Source organism: Diadema antillarum, unplaced genomic scaffold (genome assembly GCF_040938485.1).
Source record: "Diadema antillarum isolate AM-2024a unplaced genomic scaffold, OU_Dant_1.0 seq00000425_RagTag, whole genome shotgun sequence".
Lineage (NCBI taxonomy): Eukaryota > Metazoa > Echinodermata > Echinoidea > Diadematoida > Diadematidae > Diadema > Diadema antillarum.
Window position 1 is genome coordinate 218,765 of NW_027271407.1, and position 14,163 is coordinate 232,927.

At 37.2% G+C, this 14,163-nt stretch overlaps 1 protein-coding gene across 1 annotated transcript in view; it reads left to right on the forward strand.

Moving 5' to 3' along the window:
* The first annotated feature begins 7,147 nt into the window (after window positions 1-7,147).
* The window catches only part of LOC139732478 (uncharacterized), a 221,529-nt gene continuing 214,513 nt past the window's right edge, over window positions 7,148-14,163 (forward strand). The window contains exon 1 of the mRNA XM_071643340.1: window positions 7,148-7,321. Coding sequence (XP_071499441.1) covers window positions 7,148-7,321 — 174 coding nt within the window. The remainder of the gene's footprint in view (window positions 7,322-14,163) is intronic.

The following is a 14,163-nucleotide window of genomic DNA, read 5'->3' on the forward strand; positions in this document are numbered from 1 at the left end:
TCTTAGCTTTGAAAAACGATCATCATTCTATTCTTACCGAGGAAATGCCCATCTTTATACATTGCTTGTGTGTATGAGTAGCTTTTTTCCAGGTCGGCAGTGTTGTCCATGTCAAGTTATCCATCTTGCTATCCTGCATGCTTGGTGCGTTTAGCTTTCGGTCACTTCTCTATTTTGTTTTGACTCACCCCCCCCCCCCTCTCTCTCTCTCTTTATCTGTATATACATTATGTATAATTGTACATATATTTCTTTCTGAATTTTTATGTATTTGTATACATAACAAGAAGAAGTCTCGAGTACGCCATTCGTTATACACTGACGAAGACCTGAGGCGGGCCGAAAATTTTGTGAATAAAAACCTTGTTGGATCTACAAATGGCGTACTCCAGACTACTACTACTACTACTACTACTACTACTACTACTACTACTACTACTACTTCTTCTTCTTCTTCTTCTTCTTCTTCTTTTATATATATATATATATATATATATAGATAGAGAGATAAACAAGCATGCTTGTACTTTTCAGTGCAATCACTAATTCTGCTGATATCAAAAGAAAGGACATTATCTCGTCTTACATGTCTGAGTCTGATGAGTTTTGATCGCTCCGGAATCCTCTGGTAATACATACAAACATCTTCACCCGGGGTGTCAGGATATTACAGGATTAGTGCGCTAAATAATCACCACCAATGGCTTCGCGAGTGACATTTCCTGAACCGACTATTTGGGGCAAGAAAGTTGGCACTAGCTCTATATGCTGGCAGGTAACATTGCGCATCGAAATTATATAGCATTTGCTTAAAAATCACCAGCGATACAACTCTTTACACTTTCTGCGGATTCAAGTTTGACTAGGCTGACTACTGATGACGTGATGACAATATATTGTTGTAATTGTCGTATCGTTGGGTATTCATCGCGTTTGTTCTTTCCTCCTTTTGGATTGGACGGTGGTTGTTGTTGTTTTTATTTTGAATCATGTTGACCCATTTAGTTATGTAACCATGCCCGTCTTTCGTTATCAACCTGTATGTATTACCTTTGAGGCATCGCATTTTTAAAGAAATGACGAATTGAAAACGTGTGGTGAAAGCGAAGTTGTACCCACCGCCGACAGGGATAGATATGCCACTCGAAATAGAATAGATTATTATGCGAACAGATATAGTTTATTCTACAAAATGATCAATGACCATAAGTGAATCTCAACCACGGGGATAACACCGGACAAATATTGTTTCAATTCATTCAATTCATTTATTTTTCATTCTCATTTTTCTTCCAACAAAACATAACACATAGTAAATCAGGAATCAAATCATATGCATATACATCGGAATGTGCGAAAGATAAACGATAGTTAACAAATAGAGATATACATATACATACCGGCAAAATACTATAAGTTATGTTTAGAAGGGGGAAAGAGAAGTGAGAGGTCCACTAAAAGCAATGCTTGTATATTGTGAACCACTCAAGACTTATTTTAAAAATACTTTCTGAAATTACAAACTTAACACAAAAATAATTAAGACAGGATGGAATAAAACAGCAGAAACACAACAACATAACATGACTAAACTGAGGGGGATACAATTGGAAGGAGTGGGGGAAAGGAACGGATATTGCATCATACCTACCCTATTGAAAGGAAAGGATATTGCATCCTACCAAAAGCTGACAGAATATTCGACGTACTCTGTCATCTCATTAACATTGTATCATTTTCTTCTCATGCCACTCGCCTTATGTGAGACTTATATGTAACACAACTGCTTGTTTTTCTTTCTAGCATTTTTTAGATCCTTCAATGCGTTTCAAGTGGCTGTGTTTATCTTTGAAATGACAAAAAAATATGATAAATATACAATAATGATAGTAGTAGTGAGCAGTTGTAGTAGTAGAAGTAGCAGTAGTGATAGTAGTAGTAGTAGTAATAGTAGTAGTAGTAGTAGTAGTATAGTAGTAGAAGTAGTAGTAGTATCAGTTGTTGTTCTTCTTATTATTATCATTGTTATTATCACACGTATTATTATTATTATTATCATCATCATCATCATAATCATCATTATTATCATTATCATTATTGTCAACTAAAAGAAGAATCAGTAGGAGTAGAATGGGGGGAGGAGGAGGAGGAGGAGGGATGAAGGGGGAAGAATGTAATGTCTATCTCAGAAGCTCCAGGGTATTTGTATGTCATCTCCATGGTAACATGACTCATTGATTTTGATATAATACACGATGTACTTATAACAACACCAGTCATCGCACCATTGACAGGAAAAAGATCGATTTCTTCATCACGATGTATACACACAAATAAGAAGCAGCGAAGACAAACAATAATATGTATTCATTTTTAATCTGTTTGTTTATCTGTTTGTTTAGTTACTTATTTGTTTACAAAGGTATTATTTTTTTCTTCTGTTACTCTCCAAAATAATCGTAGATATATGCTCGTTTAGTATCTATGAACACCAAGTGAAAAAGAAGGAACCAGCCTATTTGTTTGTTTGTTTGTTATTGTTTTCTCAACATTAGGTCAAAGGGTAAATGGAAGAATGGCCACTGTGCTATTGTTATGACAGTATCTTCACAATGTCTTTCAGTTCATCCGTGAATGATCATTCAACACCTTGGGAAACGGTCCCCCCCCCCCCCCTCCCCCCTTTCTCCCCGGCTCGCCACCGGGTTGGGGCATTGACTGAGACTGCTCATGACATAACACGGCGTTTCCTTAAATCGGGGCGCCCTTTATCCCACACGCCTTTTGATCGATGTACAATGATAATAGTTCCTCACCTGCACATTGCCCTGCCGCTTCCGTTCCTTGTATGCTCTTCGATTATAAAGCCGTACTGTTTTTCGAACATGGAAACATATATTATGACATTACACATACCGATGTTAGTGTCTGCTGTCAAATTTGTTCGATGTTTGTACTATTATGCAAATTACATTATTAACCTTTGGACTCTATCCCTTTAAGTCAATAAAGATGGTTAATGTAGCACTTTCAAATTGCACCAATTCCTCTTTCTCCCCCCCCCCCCTTCGCTCTACACACACGCGCACACACAAACACGCACACACACGCACACACACACACACACACACACACACACACCACGTGTATTATGTACAATTTGTAGATGGGGCCTACTATATATCCATCGACTTTTATAATCATGCTCTCCAACATCCAATCTTAAGCAATGGGGGAAGCCCCTTATTAAATCTAGCATGCAATGCTTGCCTTAAATAAACCAAAGCCTAAATTAATATAATGTGGATTGAGTGAAAGCAGCAAATTTTGATAGTAAAACATGTCGGTGTAAGTTTGAGAAAAATCTTACTATCGATTAAAAAGTTACGGATTATCAAAGTTTCGGTGCCGTTATCGCTAGATAGTAGGAGACCACTGCACTTCATGATGTCATTATGGACAACAATATAATGAAAGTAGAAAGAAAGTTCGACAGATTTTCACGTTTCTTTACCATAACGAAAAAGCACTGGACTTACCTCTTTCAGAAAGCAGGGGGGACTATAATGCCATTAAGCATATGTTAATAGTAACAAGCTGATTGAATTTGCACTTTCATGAGAAATCTCATTTTGGAGAATACGCCTTGTAATTTATAACTGATTTTCTTTATGGTTGTCCAAAATGTCCACATGAAGTGAAGTAGTCTCTTTATCCAGCACCGAAACTTTGAATATTCATAAGTTTTAAATCGACTGTCCGATTTTCCTCAAACTGTCACTGATCTTGTTCGAACTTAGACGTGTCTTTTAGCTCATGATAGGAGCCTATCTGTCTTGTATCCACTCTGTCTCTTAGTCCCATCTCGGCTGATTTAAACAGTGTCATATATTTAGAGATATATCTATGTTCAATTTGGTCGATATATTAATCAAGTTGCTTATTTGGTGACCACTTTTTCTTCTTGTATGCGTATTGTAACTGGTGGGACCCAAAATATACAAGCTTCGCTTTTCAGTAGCTCTCCCCCCCCCCCCTTCTCTCAATCCCCAAAATTATTTATCATTAAAATGTTTCACTTCTTTAATCATGTTAATCCTCATTGAAAGTATAATGTACCCTGCTTATTTATTACTTAGGTTGGTGGTTCTTTCTTTTTATTTACATTGTGTGTGCGTGTGTGATTAATTATGTTTAGGTGGAGAAAAAAATAATCTTGAAGTTAGGATTTTTACGTTGAGAGCTAAAAAGTAGTTTGAAGATATCACTTTTTGTAGAGAAAGATAAAGTTGTACGAAATATATGAAAACAGCATGTCATCAGATGCAGTACAGCAATGTGAAAAAAAGGTATGAAACATATTTCTAACTTATGATTTTTCATCAAAATTGTCCCTATTATTCGTTAAAATTTATTTTTCTAACTACAATAAAACTGCACTAGAATGTCTCGTTTTGGCATGTTTCGTATACTCAGACATGTCAGATGTAATTCATAGAACAAATTTGCGCATTTGAAAGTTCAGTATGTGAAAAGCGATTCCATAATATGTTCAAGTTTGCTTTAATTGACAGAATAAAATGAAACAATCATAGAATAACAGCATGCAGTTCTATCAAAAGTCTAATGAAAAAAAGATTGATAGGAAAGTTATAGAATTTGTGGTTCACAAATGAGTTACATGTATATGGGTAGCATACGCTATTATACTTTTAACTATTGTCCTCGAGGCTCCCAACGACCTTCACACAAAGTCTCCACTGATATTGAAGTCAGAAATTTGCCTCCTTTGCATCAAACTTGAGGTGAATTGCAATAACTTTTTTCATGATATCTATGATATATAATTATATGCATAGGGCCTATATATATATATATGTAGAACTTGCTTCCAAAAGGGGCTAAATCCATTGAAAAATGATGGATTTAGCGGCTTTTGTAATATATATATATATATATATATATATATATAATATATATGTAATATAATATATATCATATATAATATATATGATATATAATATATATATATATTTATATATAATATATATAAATATATATATATATATATATATATATATATATTTATACATATATATATATATATATATATATATATATATATATATATATAGTACACGTGTTTATTTTGGTCACGCCCAAATTCCAGGGGTAGAGGACCTCCTTTGCAAACATACATATTAGGAATTTCATTTCTTGACTTATATTTTCTTATGTATTCATATATGTATATATATATATATATATATATATATGGGACTATCTACTTACAAAATGTACAGAGATATTCAAAGGCCTATACATTATCAAATTGAAGCCAAATGAGAGAGAGAGAAAGAAGAAACCATGGGGCAGAGAGACACTATTGAAACAGACAATATGCATTGTATTTCACTCATTACTCATCGCTTTCTTATTTATTGCTATTAATTATTATTTCATATTTTCATTTTTTACACGTCTGAGACTCTATGCCTTTTCAAGCCTTTGTCGAAAGGAGTGTAATGTAAATTATGCCCAACCTGGAAGGGGGGGGGGGGGGGGGATTGGTCAATTCTTGGTTGAGCTCTAAGCACGCATAAGCGGTCACACATGAGGCCAGGTCCGGAAATGAGAAGTGAGAACTTCAACACTTCACGGCTTATACTACGGGAGGGCTTGTTCAGGGTCGAAAGGGGGTGCAAGGATGTGTGTGTGTGTGTGTGTGTGTGTGTGCGTGTATATGTGAGTATTATGTGCCTAAGTATGTGGGAGGAAATACCAGCTCATTGTGTAATAAGGTGCCTGTGTAGGTTAGTCACGCAGTATGGACTTAATAGTACGAAGATCTTGGTTAGTGCCACATTCTATTGGCATTGCCAAGGGGCAAGACAGTAAACCACTTCGCTTATTGGTGATACAAAGAGCACATGAATGTTGTACACCATGCGTCATTGAGCTTGTAGGATGAATTTCAGATAGTGACTTATCCAAACCGCTTCTCGCCTAGCTAGCTGCCACGGGAAGTTTTATCAATTTTCTGATTAGATTATGTACCCCTGGCGTACACTGAACCCGGTCTCCCTACGGATGTGCCCATGCCTTCAGTTTGTCGCACATACTGCTCCCAGCTTCATACAACAGCTCCTCAAGACGCTACAACATGACCTTGATAGAGTGGAGGAACCCATGAATGCGTACACCATCTTCTGCGAGCGCTTTGGAAGTATTAAAGTCAAGACACCCTGGACGACTATATTCAACTCCCAAAATTAACTTCTCCCCACCTTGTACTTCTGCGAGGAGATAAGCCACTTTCCGAGGAGTTTGACTGCGATATCTATCCGGATAACTAGTGGAGTTAATACAAGTGAACTAATTAAAAACGTAAGTTGGCAAAACTCCGAGGATATAGTGTAAATATCGCACATCGCAGCAGAGTTGTATTAAGCAGGGAGGTCTCTTCCACCCCACTGGTTGTATTGAAAGGGTACTAATTGGTGAGTAAGACGAACCTGGTTACCACGCACAACATCGAGAAACAAAATCGTCATTTTTTTTAAAATTTATCTTCGCGTCTTTGGATACAGAAGAAGCATAGGTGCTTGACTCGAACTATATACAAATACAGTTTGTAAAGCACCAATTTGTCGTAAGAATTGAGGGGTTCATATAGGGAGAACTTCTCAATTACGGTTCAAGAAATCTATTTCGTTACTCTCATCGGTTGATAAATAATTGCACGCAGTCATGAACTTGAAGTAATCTTCAGTGGCATCGAAGGTTACAGACTTGGCAATTCTATGCTCACCACGTAAGAGTTCTTATGGAATGAACAATGCCTTCTGCGGCTACCGTTGAATAAGTTGGGGGCCAGCGTCTTTCAGTGATAGGAGAGGGGGAAATTTTTTCGTACATGGGCACAGGCGAGGGAAGGGGGAAAAATTCGACTTGACGTGTTTCGCTTTGTGACCTTTTTCTGATTGGGTTCTTCCCTTGCAAACTTCCGTACGTTGAGATGGTTGAGTCACCGTCGCGCGCGGAGCGCGAGAGTGGAGGCAGCAGGAGCGCCGATGAAAACGAGGACAGCGTTCCTCGCTTGCCAACCGCTGCAGACCACAGGAGAAGTAGCTCATATCAATCCAAGATGGCGAGGTATTATGAGCTTAGCACAGACGAGCAAATATGGGTGATGATTCGCGTGAAACAGGGTCTCATGACCATGGAAGATGCTTTGGAATATGTCCGGAGCCAGCACGAGCAGGACGGCAAGGCATCCGCGGATCCACGGTGTCCTACCGGTCCCGGTCCAGGTGGGGGAGTACCAGGTGGTGGGGGTGGAGGAGGCGACGGGAAAGAGCCGCTGCTGCCCCCTGGGTCGCCGCCCAGCCGAACTCGCAACTCCGCACCAATGCGCACTCTCTCACAGGTAGCTCAGCATCTCCTTGTTCTAGCATATAATACTGGTATTATCTTACATCAGTAGTGACTTTTATGGGATTGTTTGTTACTTTTCATGACTGAAACAGTCACCAAAGCATGAAAAGAACCTACCACGTTCTCCCTGATAATCACTCACCACCCTGGATTTTAAGGAACAGGAGCTAGGAGCATGCCTCCTCCAATGCTAATGGGAAGGTTATTACCAGGCACTTAGATCCTTTCAGAACAGATTAAAGGATTAAAGTCACTCATGTCCCATATGCCTGTGGAATACCTGACAATGCCTGATTTACCTTTTTTTTTAAATTTCCTTTTCCTTTAATACACACTAATATACACTAATGTGACTATAGTGATTGACCAATTTGAGGTCCTAGGAATAGACATGATTGAAGCACAGTCATGTCTATGTCTTCAGCAGATGAATGTTTAAAATAAATTTACTGATAGCACAATGCCTCATCAAGCTATTGTAGACATCCCTTCTGATTTCTAAACCTTGCATTGTGTCTTATTTTTAGGATGGAAAGAACAGGAAGTGTTTTACTATTGATGATGACTTTTCAAACCTGTGTGAGATTGTATCACCTTAAAGCAGCTCTTGTGCTAACAGTATGTTCTGAATCATGCACATCGTCATAATTGTTTTTCTCTGTTGTTTGTGTTTAGATACATTCAAAGAAATTGTTCTATGTCTGCTTTTATAAGATGATACAATATACTATTCCATTGTCAGTTGGAATGTTAGACATTTGTTGCATGCATTTGGTTATGACTTTCAGGTATTTTCAAAACAAATGAAAGTTTATCTACAAGCAGAGATCTTAAAGAGAGTGAAGTAATCTATTCGAATTTTAAATGGAATATCCCTATTCTTTTTGTTGATCTATTTCCATTTGGTTGATATCTTGTTTTATTGTGGTTTTTTTTTTCCTGTGGGCAAAGTCCTATCTTAGAAATAAGCAAATAACTATTGAGAACTTTGTTACACAGATTTAACAGTTGTGACTGATCCTTTCAAACAAAATGGAAAGGAAATTATACATCCTTTGAGTCCAGACTATATGAGACAGAATCCCCCTTTTAACCATAATCCTGAGTAGTGCTGCAACCAGGTGGCTGTCATTGCAGTGTCATCATTGAAATGGCTCCAGAGGTATCAGACAGCACCTCTCTTACCCCCATACCCTATTATCCCTGTACCCCCTCCTTCTTCATGATGTCACTGTTTGGACTAGTCACCTCAGTGTCTGCTTGCTACGCTTTAATCACAGGTGCAAGCTGAGGCCTGTTGCATTAAAAAAAAGGATACATTTGATATCAAAATGAAGTCAAATGTATGTCCTTAATACTTGATTCTGATTGGTTGAAAGTGAGTCATGTTTGATTTTTAATGTTGTATATCAGACATTTGTGTGTGTGTGTGTGTGTGTGCAACAGGCCTTATCTGGATGCATGAGTTTGTAAAACTACTCTCTAAAAAAAAATGAGTGAAAATTTTCACTCTAAAAAGAGTGAATACAAAAAAGAGTGAATTTCGAGTGAAATTGGAGTGAATTTTGAGTGAAAAAGCTCATTTTCACTCATTTTGGAGTGACGTCAGGGATCACTCCAAAATCTTCGAGTGATCCCTGACGTCACTCCAAAATGAGTGAAAATGAGCATTTTCACTCAAAATTCACTCCAATTTCACTCGAAATTCACTCTTTTTTGTATTCACTCTTTTTAGAGTGAAAATTTTCACTCGATTTTTTTTAGAGAGTACTGTGAATGCTGTCAAGCACCAATCACATGATCCAAAGTGATAGGTGTTTGTGTTTACCTTGCCCGAATATTTGTAATTATTTTGAGTAAGTGTCCTTACAAAAAGAAAGAACTAATTCACGAAATTGCTTCTTGACCCTTCATTTAACAAGTTCTGCAAATATGGGTTTTAAAACAAGAATATAAACATATTGATAACAGACTAAAACACTAATTATTGGTTGTGAATAGTATCATAATCATCTACCTTCTAATTAAACATGGTTCATCTCTTAAGAAGTGGTATGATTCTGACCAACATTGCTGGTTTTACTAACCTCTGAGACTGGTGTTATTGAATAGTTGAATAGCAATATATAGATTTAATGGAAACCACTGTATTCACTGCGCTAAATGCCCTGACACTTTTATTATTAATGCTGACAATGCAGATACGGATTCAGGTTTGATATAGAGACAGGATTATATGAAATTTCTCTCATTTTCTCATTGTGTGTATATTTCTCCTCTTGAAAGTACATTACTTAAGACCAGACATAACTATTATAGGTCTATTATGTTTGTGTGTATTTGTTGTATTTGACAAATATGTTGCATATAGTGTTGAATAGTCATGATAATGAATATCACTAGCAAATTTTCAAGGTATTTTACATTCTGAAAAGGAAGTGGGATTACTATAGTTGCAAATCAATGTTGCTGTTGCTGTTAGTGGTAGTGTTGTGTTTTGCATGTTTTGCATGTCTCCAATCTACTAAATCCAGTTTTGAATCTGAGGAAGTTTTTATAAACTTTATCATCTGTGTAAAAAGCTAGTCAGTCCATTTTCGGGGGGGGGGGGGGGGGGGGGGGAGGAGGCCTACCATTCTGATTGTATAACCTGTTGAGGACGAGTCCCGAGTATACTCGGGCAAGTGTCTGTGGGAAATGCGTGTTCAGTCCGTCCTCAATGGGTTAATTATCAAGTTGTAGTGTCGCCTAATGTGATATGGACGTTAGAAAGTCATGCAAATGGAGAGCTGTAACTTCATTTAACTCTGTCATAACCACTGGCAATTTGCGTTACATAGAATGTTTATGGAGTTCCTAAAAGATGGTGTTCAGAGGGTTAGACTGTTGCATTCCCTAGAGCCTGTGCATGTGGGTAGAGAGGTTTGGGACCTTGTGGAATGGACAGTACATCAACAGGTGACTTTCTGGTGCTGTGTACATCTTGCTCATCCCCAGGTGCCATGCACTGATTCAGTGTGAATTACACATTAAGTGCTGCATGTTGTCGGAAGAGGGAGGGACAGAAACATGTGTTGTGTCACTGGGGAAAAAAGGTCTCGTGGGATGAATTACTGGGTTAGCCATCTGTGCACCTGAATGACACAAGGACATTTTTCTTTTCTTTTAAAGGGTGTGTACAGTTCTGGTCAAGGTGTAGATTTAGCTTTTAACGTTTTGCGAGATATTCAGAAACCAGTCTATGAGATGTCAAAGAGCATGCAGTTCTAAGGGGTATCAAAAGTTTATTCGATGAAAATCGGTTTTGAAATGGCTGAAATATCCAAAAACAAGGTGAAACAAAGAGATCCTAATAAAGTTGGGGCATGTCGCCTTTTATTATTAGCACTTTTTGGGATATCTCAGCCATTTGATAACCAATTTTCATCAAATAAACATTGAATCCTTCTTAAAATTACGTGCTCTTTCATATTTGATAAGAGGCTTTTCATTATCTCACTTAGGAATGTTCAAAACATGAATCCCTACCTCAACCAGTACTGTACAGTCCCTTTAAAGGCATAATTTACCATTTGCAGAAGAAACAAAACCCAGCATTAGTTCTAAAAATGTGAGTTAGGGATAGAGACAACCACTGTAAACAATTTGAATCCCTATAATCGATGTTTAGTATTGTTAAATATACAAAATGTGAACAATAGTTATAATAAACATGTTTCCAGAATAAACCATTTACAGTTACAGTTTAATGAGAAAAATACTGATATCTCCTTAAATCATAGGCTATATAAATACATTGCAAAAAAATTGTATATGGCAGGCTGTTTTGTGATACAACAGACCTACACATATGCATCAAATGTGATATCTTGAACATTTTTAAATCACTGCTGCCAAAGGTAAACAGGACCTTTAAGCCCAACTATTGTCTGGAACTTGCTCAACATGTTTTTTTGGTAATATCCTGTTCCTGTTTATATAGATACTGAAAACAAATAGTAACATATTTATCATTCATGAAATTAAGAAGTTTTGTTTGTTTTGTTTTGTTTTGTTGTTTGTTTTATCAATACAGTGTAGCTTCTCAGAGATTATAAGGCTGTACTCATGTTGCTTCAATTCGGTGACATGGTCTTGCTGATTTTTTTTTCTTTAAATACAACTATGAGCAATGGTAAATTCAGTTTTATTACCTGTCGGGGGGGGGGGGGGGGGGGGAGGGGGGTGGAAGAATGAAATGGCATTAGGAAGGAAATGTTATAATGTTGAAAAAACTGAGCTTCTTCTAATCATCACCTTCCCTTCATATGCTGAACAAATCAATATCAATGCTTTGCACACCCAGTATCGTTATCATTGGCACGTACTGTTTTCCTTGGATCGATTGTGTTTTCGGTGTATACAGTGTGCCAGGTTTGTGCATAGAACATGCACGCTGTCAGTGTTGTGCTGTGTTTAGCCCTTGACAGAGGGATGTGTCCATAGTACTTCTAGGCAGATCAGAACAGGTGACAGGTAATGCCCGTGTCTGCAAAAGCGGCAGGAGTCAGGGTGAGAAAGCAAGTTTGACGAGATCCGCCGAGGCGAATTAGCGACCGATGAAGTGGCTCGTTTTCGCTGGTTAACCGCGAGCTTTTGGGTGGGACTAATGCCAGCTGACTCCCTCCTTCAGGCCAAAGGGACTACTGTGTGACGGGCAGTGTATGTGTATAATCCAAGATCAGTGCCTGTACTTTGCAAACACTGTGAATTAATATCGTTGACAAATTAGTGCCCTTTGAAGCTTTCACACCAATGCTCTCTTTGACTTTTCACTTACTCTGTAGGCCTACTTGTTTCATGTTGGTCATCTGGGAAGTCTCAATGTGTAGTCTTTAGCTTACCATACAACTTACTTGTGCCTTTCTTGAAAATAATGGACTGCAGGGGTCCATGACAACAAAATTTACAATACCATCGTGACCAAGAAATCTTGAAGTATTATGATCAACCTGCATATTATATGCTGTGTTCATGATGAGATGATTTAAGTTGTACTACAATGTCAATGTAATCATCAAGTAAGTATATGAAGAGAACATTACTTTTTTTTTTTGTCTCAGTGCAGGGTGCTACATAACTTTATTTTACCACTTGCTCAGTCGGACAAGCAGATTTTCAAATTTGTCGTGAAACACTTGCCCAAATTGAAATATTAGTTTTACTTGCCCAAAAAGAAAGTCCAAAATATAATGAAATAATATGGAAAATCATGTGTTAGTCAAGGGCTAAATAAAACACAATAATTTGAATAAACAGTACACATTGATTCGTACGCTTAAATGGAGTAGCAAACTTGGTCCGATCAAGTGTTGCAATTGCACTGCATTGGGGCTTCTTTATAAAGTGTTGGAAAGTTGCTGAAATGAGATATAAAGTGTGTTGCATCACTAAACAGCCATTATCTTTGGGCTTCTGTATGGTTGATTATGTCGGTTTGTAGGGGGGAATAAGTGAAAATTTAGGGTGGCTTTAAAACTTTTTGCTTGCCCAATTTGGGCAGGCATTTGATCTCATTGTTCAAAAACACTTGCCCGAATTTGATTTTCACTTGCCCTGGGCAATCGGGCAAGTGCTTAACAAATATAGCACCTTGTCAGAGGTTTTGTGAAAAAGAAATGTGGGCAAAAAGGCAGGCCTGCCCTTCACAATCCAGGCCATACAATGACTGCAACTCCTCATATTCATATTTACAGTGACATGGAGTTATCAACATCCAATCCACTGGAAGCAATTCAGTGGTAATTGTCATGGGATCTCTGAAATTTAAATATCATATACAAATGTCAGCAAAAGCCATAGTGTAAATCATAGTCTTCATGTTTGCTTGTAGGAGGAAGTAGGAAAATCATCTACAGTGCACTCTCAGTATAATGAACAAAGTTAAAGTGAAAATTTTATTACAAAAAAGTACAAATTGAGGACCCAAAATTATCATGTAGATCTATATAATATATTCATATACCTTATTGTTTTAATAGCTATTAACAAAATTTTGATAAAATGAATGAAAACTGCCACTCCAAGGACTTCATTATAAGCGATGTCTCTTTTGGTATTGAAAGATACCCACAAAATACAGATCTACTATAAATGAATGTAAAAAAAAAAGAAAATTACTCATTAACAATAGCTTTTCAATGTTGCATGCAATGATGGGTGATTTTGCAACATTTCACAGGAATCCTGTCTTTCCTCTGTCTGTTCCACAAAGTCAAAGTGGTAAGAACTTTGCTGAACGTAGAGATGAGATATTTATCTCAGATAGTCAAATCAAAAGTTAGACTTTGTAAGCCGGACGCTTATCTAATGCAATCCTATATCTCTGATATATGCGTATGTGTATCACTTTTGAGAAACTCGCTTGCTCATTTACCATTGTCTTTTTAAATTCAACTTCAATTTATTGTTGTCATGCTTCTTATGTCAAGCATCATGTAATATTTGTAACTGTTTAAAAAACATAATTTGTATATTTATGACATTACAAAAAAAAGGGAGAGATACATTATGTGATTGTATTATGCTAATGTCATGCAGTGACAAAGCAATTTAATGCATTGAGGACAGGCTGATTTTTACTACAACATGCATTTTCCATAGACACCTGCCCAAGTATACATGGGACTCGTCTTCAAAGGGTTAATTCAAGAGAAAACTTAATATAGAACCTACATGAAAATGAAA